The sequence below is a fragment of the Sprattus sprattus genome (assembly GCF_963457725.1).
Source record: "Sprattus sprattus genome assembly, chromosome: 2".
Classification (NCBI taxonomy): Eukaryota; Metazoa; Chordata; class Actinopteri; order Clupeiformes; family Clupeidae; genus Sprattus; species Sprattus sprattus.
The window spans coordinates 68304142-68311641 of NC_137921.1; the positions used below are offsets into that span (position 1 = coordinate 68304142).

The following is a 7500-nucleotide window of genomic DNA, read 5'->3' on the forward strand; positions in this document are numbered from 1 at the left end:
GGTTCTTATTTAACTACTAAGCTTTACATGAGAGTGAGCCAAACACCATTTCTTCACGTCTTCAGTTTTCCTCCTTTTCTCTAAAGCTACATAAAGCACAGGCAAAGACTGTGGACCCTTGCGCTCGTGTTAGCAGTCAAACTTACAAGTTTGGCTACAGGAACATCAAAGACTCCTCAAACTACCCTGAACCCTTTTTCTCTACATCCTGCTGCTTATAACATAATAAGACACGTGTGAGGTAGCAGTTTATAATACACAATTAGGCTTACAATTTGGCACACAGTACTCAATTCCAATCATAATATATACAATGATGATTGTGTGTGTGTGTATATAAAAGGCACACACATACACAAAAATGTAAAGTGTTCTGGACGCTCTTACCGGTCCTGCAGTCGGGTCCCATCCACCCGTCGAGGCAGGCGCGGTTCCCCGAGGGCTCGCAGCGGTAGTGTCCGAAGTAGTCGTCGCGCGGGCGGCACTGCTTGTTGCACTTGCTGCCGTAGTAGTTCTCGTCGCAGCGCACGCGGATGCGGTACTCCAGCCGGGCGGTGGGCCCCGGGTACGGCACCGTCTGCCAGGCCTCGCCCGGGTTCATCATGCCCGTGTGGATGCTCCGCTCGATCAGAGACTCCTCCTGAGGCCCGTCTGGAGGGAGGGAGGGAGGGAGGGAGGGACGTTTAGAACACTAGCCTGTCCAACTCCGACAGCGATACATAAAGTTCAGACGGTGGTGGTGGCAACGCCCTGATAATTGGTAGCCAACGGCGACAATTGGAAGCCAATCCCCATTCAACATGAAAGAGAGGTAAGGCGGAATTTGCAGGTGGGGGGGGGGGGGGGGGGGGATTGGCAAGAGAACAGACTCCAATCATCTATTGATTGTCAGGCATGACGTGCAAAAGGGTGCTAAAAAGCGCTAGCCCATGACGGTGCATTGCTGTTAGCCAAGTGCTAATGTAAGACGGTATTGTTTGTTGAATAGTATAGTGCAGTAAAGTTGTATACTACAAGCCTAAATGTTCAAAACCGGTAGTCATATAGTACGGAGTATCAATCTTTTACACATAACTGTGGTCTTGTATGGAGGACAGTAAAGCGGTAGGGAAGGGGGGGGGGGAAGAGATATTAGCTTAAGTGGGCCAATGATGCACTTACAGCAGCAAACCAATTAGGCACGTTTGTACTAAAATATGCTAGCTAAGGACATTACACAGGTCCCATAGAACAGTGCATTAATCTATTGCCATTCATCTCGACCATCCATCACAGTGGTCTTGTTCACTTAGACATGTCTGGACGACTCTCAGATATAAATAGTTGGCTCATAATCTGCTTCTCCTGGGTTGTATAGGTGGGTGGGTGGCTGTTTATGGGGGGCTGTGAAGGCGTGGGTGGAAACACGGTGGTTGACACTCGACCTGTGGATGACCTTGAGAGGAGGAAACCCGCCGGGGGAAAGTGTTTGTGGGGACATATTAAGGCAAGTGTAAGGGGTTACAAGTTTTTTCTGTTGCTAGAACCTCAAAGCGAAATGATCCAAAGGACATTTACGAACTGGTTAAGTCACTGGATCACAAACATCCACAACAAAACAATTACGTGACAAGTGATCGAAATACAACAGCGGATGAACACTGTGAGTAACCAAGCAAACATGCCCCTACTCATTAACAAGCAAACAATACTATCCCACTGACTGACAGTCAAACAACCACCCACCCACACAGACACACACACACACACACACACACACACACACACACACACACACACACGAACAAAGAGCATGTGCAGACCACCACGTGAAGCTGAGCTGATATCGCCCCAAACCCATAAACCTCTGGGATTGCTAGCGCTACACAGGTCCCCCTTTCCTACAAGGTCTCTGCTTCCTGCTTCCTCCCACTCCTTGTCCCACTTTCCCCTCTCTTGTGCCGCCACAATAGAGATGACAAGTGTGCCCCGCCACGAGGGACTTCCAGGGCCCTGGCCCGGACCGGTCTGGTCTAGACTGGGTACAAAACACCCCGGCAACCGCTGCCCAGTAACAGCAGCGCTAACAGCGCTAGCAGCCGAGTCACACAAGAAAAAAACACAGAGGAGGGAAAAACCAACGCCTGTGTCTGACAGGACTGCCCGCTGCCTACCCTCAAAGCTGGAAGAAGTGAAGCAAACAAATATATAAACTAACCAAATAAAATAAAACAAACAAACAAACAAACAAACAAACCTTAAATGCTACAGGCTGTTATGACCTCGGTCATCTGATGTGGGCTGGACTCAGAGCCAGAACAGCGCAGAAGGAGGAGGCCGCTGAAGCATGGGTGCATGCCAATACGTGTCAGTGTGTGTGTGTGTGTGTGTGTGTGTGTGTGTGTGTTGTTGTTAGTGTGTCAGAGTGTTTGAGCGAGAATGGGTGTGAGCATGTGTTTGAGAGAAACCCACAGAGAGAGAGAGAGAGAGAGAGAGAGAGAGAGAGAGAGAGAGAGAGAGAGAGAGAGAGAGAGAGAGAGAGAAGAGAGAGAGAGAGGATCTTTAAATTGTTGTATGTTAATGTTACATTTTATATGTTTTATTGTCATAGTGTTATAGAGTTTTTTATGTTATTTTTTTGGTATATGTTATATGTATGACGTCTACTGCGTAGATGAATGATGCTTGCCAAGTCGTAAGAATTTTGCTGTGCTGAAGCAATTTGGTACATGCAATAATAAACACACTTTGACTTTTTGACTTTGAGAGGAGAGAGAGAGAGAGAGAGAGAGAGAGAGAGAGAGAGAGAGAGAGAGCATGAGTGTCAGTTTCTGAGTGTGCATTAGCTCCTGTTTGACAGAGCGTGCATTTGAGTCCATGTGTGTGTGAGAGAGAAACTATGTGAGTGCAACAGTGTGTGTGTGTGTGTGTGTGTGTGTGTGTGTCTATCTGAAGGAGAACTGTTGCTGGGGAGAGATGGGCAGAGCACGCTTCAGACAGTCTTCCCATTCCAAAGCAGCCTGCTGCCCGACTTTCAGCATGAGCAACTGCGCTGCTGTCTAGTTAGCCCTTGAAGGACTCTCAAACACACACACACACACACACACACACACACACACACACACACACACACACACACACACACACACACACACACACACACACACACACACACACACACACACACACACACACACACACACACACACACACACACACACACACACACACCTCCCCCGGTTGTCATGCAGCCCACGTTTTCCACACCCACAGAGGCGGAGGCGGGTGACTGGTGCTCTGCCCGCTAGCGTCCAAACAACCGCGGCGTGCGCTAACGCTCGCTTTAGCGATCCCCCCCCGTTCCCAAGGCTCTGCCTGCATCCCCAGAAAAGAAAGCAATCTTTATCGCCGTGGGATCGCAGACGGCAAACAATCGTCGTCGCTGGAAACGGGAGGCCTGTGGTTTCCTCCGTTCCACTGCTTCGACTTTTGTCACACACACACACACACACACACACACACACACACACACACACACACACGCACGCACACAGAGCAAAATGCACAACATAAACAAATAATTTCCTGCGCTCACACATTAATCAAATGCAAAGACACGAAACAAACGTGCATGCATGCATGTATGCACAGATCAGACCCCCTACCTCCTCAACACAAACACAGGCTAAATATATAAACAACAAAAGTGATGCATAGAAACACAACCTCGTCAACACACACACACACACACACACACACACACACACACACACAATCACTTACTTTCACACACACACACACACACACACCTTCCTCCCCGGCTACTGACAATGTCAGACGTATTAAGCAACAATAACAGAAATAGCACTGGCGCTCCAGATAAAGAACAATGGGGCCCGGGCTCGCTGGGCCACTCTGCTCCGTGTCCAAACAGCCTGCCGTCCAGAGCCCTTCCTGCCGAGGGAACACAATGCTGCGGGCCCTTTCCTGAGGCCTGGGGGCCCCATCGCCAACACACACACATACTCTCTCTTTCCCCCTCTCAAACACACACACACACACACACACTCTCTCTCTTTCCCCCTCTCAAACACACACACACACACACACACACACACATACTCTCTCTTTCCCCCTCTCAAACACACACACACACACACACACACACACACACACACACACACACTATCTCTCTCTCGGTCCTGTCTCTCTCTCTCTCTCTCATACAGACCCACACACACTCATATTTACACACACACACACACGCTCATTCTTTAGTTTTTTTTCTCCCCTCTCTCCCACACAGACATACACTCTTTCTCTCCCTCTTCCTCTCCCTGACAGACAAACACAGACAGACAAATGTGTGAACGCATGTACACAACCGCACAAACACCACCTCATACACAGCACCATTCTTTCGCCCTGGCCAAATATCTGCCAGAACTTCGTCTGGAAAACACTTTCACAAATACACACACGCACAATCACCTCAGCACTCCTCACTGACAACGTCAGATACGCAATTCAACACACACACACACACACACACACACACACACACACACACACACACACTATTTGAAGTGGGAATGCTGCAGAGGTGAGAATGCTGCATGTTTGAGGCATGAAGAATCCACACACAGAGTCACGTGGGTTTCGGGTCATGCCCTTTGGCATCAACCTTGCACCGGGTGTCACATGAGCTGCTCCAACCATCGTGACCACGTTGATCTATGGGGAGTGCAGTGACAGCTCCTGAGCTCTCAATAACGTCTCAGCACACAGGCTCACCGAGCACTGCTCCCAAAGTCGCAATAATGTTTCAGCTAACTGGCTCGTCAAACACTGCTGCTCCCTTCTGCTCGGTGTGTGAGAGAATGCCAAAAGGACCAGACTGTCTGCTCGACCTCTCTTGGATGCTGTAATTGACAGTCATGAGATGGAGCGAAAGCATGGATGATAATTGCCAGAGATTTTCTCGATTCGATATTACGAACGATGTTTAGTCGCTGATTTCATATAGAGATGCCTTGCAAGTACTCTTGATTCTACACATTTTTATATTTTTTTTAAAGTTTTAAAACTTCCTTACAAATGCTTACTGGTAAACAAACAACAAACAAAAACCATCCCTACAAATGTTTTTAGTTCTCACTGAGCCTTTAGTTAGCCCTTGCGAGAATCATTAATGATCACGGACCAGGACTGGAAGTGACGCTGGAGTCTGGAGCGCTGGAGTCTGCTCCATAGGAATTCACCTTCAGCCGGGACACAAACAAACAGAGCCTTTGTCTTCCCGCCTCCCAGACTCGGAATCCCGTGAGGAGAGCTCTGCGTCTCACGGCCTGGGAACGCGCGGAGAGCCGAGGGGGAAACGTGGACGACGAGCCGCTCTTTCCCAGTTAAAAACGAAACGGAAAACCGTCGGGAATAGCCAGCGTCTAACGGTCAACATTGCGGTTGTATTTTGGGTGCTTGTGGCATTTGCATGAAGATTTCTGCCTCTTTAAACCCAGTTTTTAAACGACCCACTGGCTCTTTTAAGTCATATCTTAGGTAGGGACGTGGCATTGACACACATAGGGCATGTAGAAAGCCTCAGCGAGTGGTGTATCCCACGTCCTTGCGTCCTCGACAGAGCTCAGTTCATTAGGGACTTTCCCCATGTCATTTGGCTGTTTACGCCTCTTCTTCTCTCCGTCTCAATCTCTCCATCCCAACCCCCACCTTTCCTTTCTTCCCTCCTTCTCTAGGCCAAGATGAAGCACTCAATTACTGACCAGCTGTTCTGCACCAAATACTTCTGTAACTTCATGGGTGGAGGGGGGGGGGGCACCTGCTTGGCAGCCATTTTAAGCGTACATTCTAGACCTACACTGGCCATACTACAATAAGAAAATATATATATATATATACAGTATATATCTGTCCTTTTCCACTAATGGCTTCAGAGTGTCTTGGCCTCCTAGGACTATTTCAGCACAGGCGTCAGGCGTGGAGAGAGAAAGATAAGAGGGAGGGTGTGTGTGAGAGGGAGAGAGAGAGAGAGAGAGAGAGAGAGGGTGTGTGTGAGAGGGAGAGAGAGAGAGAGAGAGAGAGAGAGAGAGAGTGTGAGTGAGGGAATGTGTGAGAGGGAGATAGAGAGTGAGGGTGAGAGGGAGAGAGAGAGGGTGAGGGTGTGTGAGAGAAGGAGAGAGAGAGAGAGAGAGAGAGTGAGTGTGAGAAAGACAGGGTGTGTGTGAGAGGGTGTGTGACAGGGAGAGAGAGAGAGGGAGAGGATGTTTGAGAGGAAGAGAGAGTAAGTGTGGAGTAAGGAGGTGGGGATTTAATTCCATTGCACATGTTTGCATCTCCATCTTCCATTCTCTCTCTTGTTCTCTTTACCTTTCTAAACACCTCTTCTTCGCCCACACTCTCTCTCTCTCTCTCTCTCTCTCTTCCTTCCCTCTCTCTCTCTCTCCATCTCTCTCCCTCTCTCCATCTCTCTTCCTTCCCTCTCTCTCTTTCTCCCACTCTCTCCCCATCTCAGACTTACATGAGATACATTCCTCCGCTTCCTCCCGACAATTCCTCCGACGAGACAAAAGGCGGTGGGCTGCGGCGGGCGGGCGGACGGACCAGTGGCGGGACAACAGGATGCAGCTGCGGTTCCGGTGGCGCCACACACGCCGCAAACCACCAATCGGTCCCCACCGCATTCAATCCTCCCTATACCCCCCCCCCCACCCCTAATGCTTGGCCTGTTAGACCCCTAATCAGCCCCCCAACCCCCCCTGCCCAACACGCATCCTACCTACCCCATAGGGTACCTGTATCGCCTGGGGCTTTCGCTCGGACTACAGTTCAATTGTGTTATGGCTGGTCCATCTCATCAGCCCCCTGCCCCCCTCTCCCTCTCATGCTAGTACCAGCCAATCAGCCATGAGCCATTCCCTAGCTAGGGATGGAGAGGTGTGTGTGTGTGTGTGTGTGTGTGTAAGTTTGTGTGTGCGCTGCACAGCAGACTGTGGGGAGGCCCGCTGAGCTCATCCCTCCGTCTCGGTCTCGACAGGGGAGCAGCAGGCGCGCGTGTGTGTGTGTGTGTGTGTGTGTGTGTGTCTGAACGTGTTTGTGAATGTGCATGTGTTAAACAGAGTGAAGTGAGGAGTGTGCACAGTATGTTAACGAGCAGCTCTCCCGTTCCTCTTTCCATCTCCATCTCTATCTCCTTCCCCTTCAGGCCTGCTCTACAGGTTCCTTTCCACCACACACCTGCCAAATGGAGTCTGCAATCCTGCCTCAGCTTGGGTTTTAATTACCTTTTAACGAACCCCCAAGCTTATCAATCAATCTGCCAATCAATAAATCTGTCAGTCATAGCCTGTCCGATCTCTATATGAAGTCAGAGTCATCACCTAAGGCTCATGTACCGCTACTGAAGGAACCTGAGGAAACCCTGACTCACGGTCGGACGGAGCAGGGTGTGGGAGTGTGAAGGCCTGTCGGAACTGGAAGCAGTGTTTCCTTACATACCTTTCG

The 7500-nt window shown here is 49.7% G+C and overlaps 1 protein-coding gene across 1 annotated transcript in view; it reads right to left on the reverse strand.

Moving 5' to 3' along the window:
• jag2b (jagged canonical Notch ligand 2b) overlaps positions 1-7500 on the reverse strand; it is a gene marked incomplete at its 3' end in the record, with an annotated part of 65979 nt that overhangs the window by 39275 nt on the left and 19204 nt on the right. The window contains exon 4 of the mRNA XM_080860381.1: positions 388-651. Within this exon, the coding sequence (XP_080716507.1) occupies positions 388-651 (264 nt within the window). The remainder of the gene's footprint in view (positions 1-387; positions 652-7500) is intronic.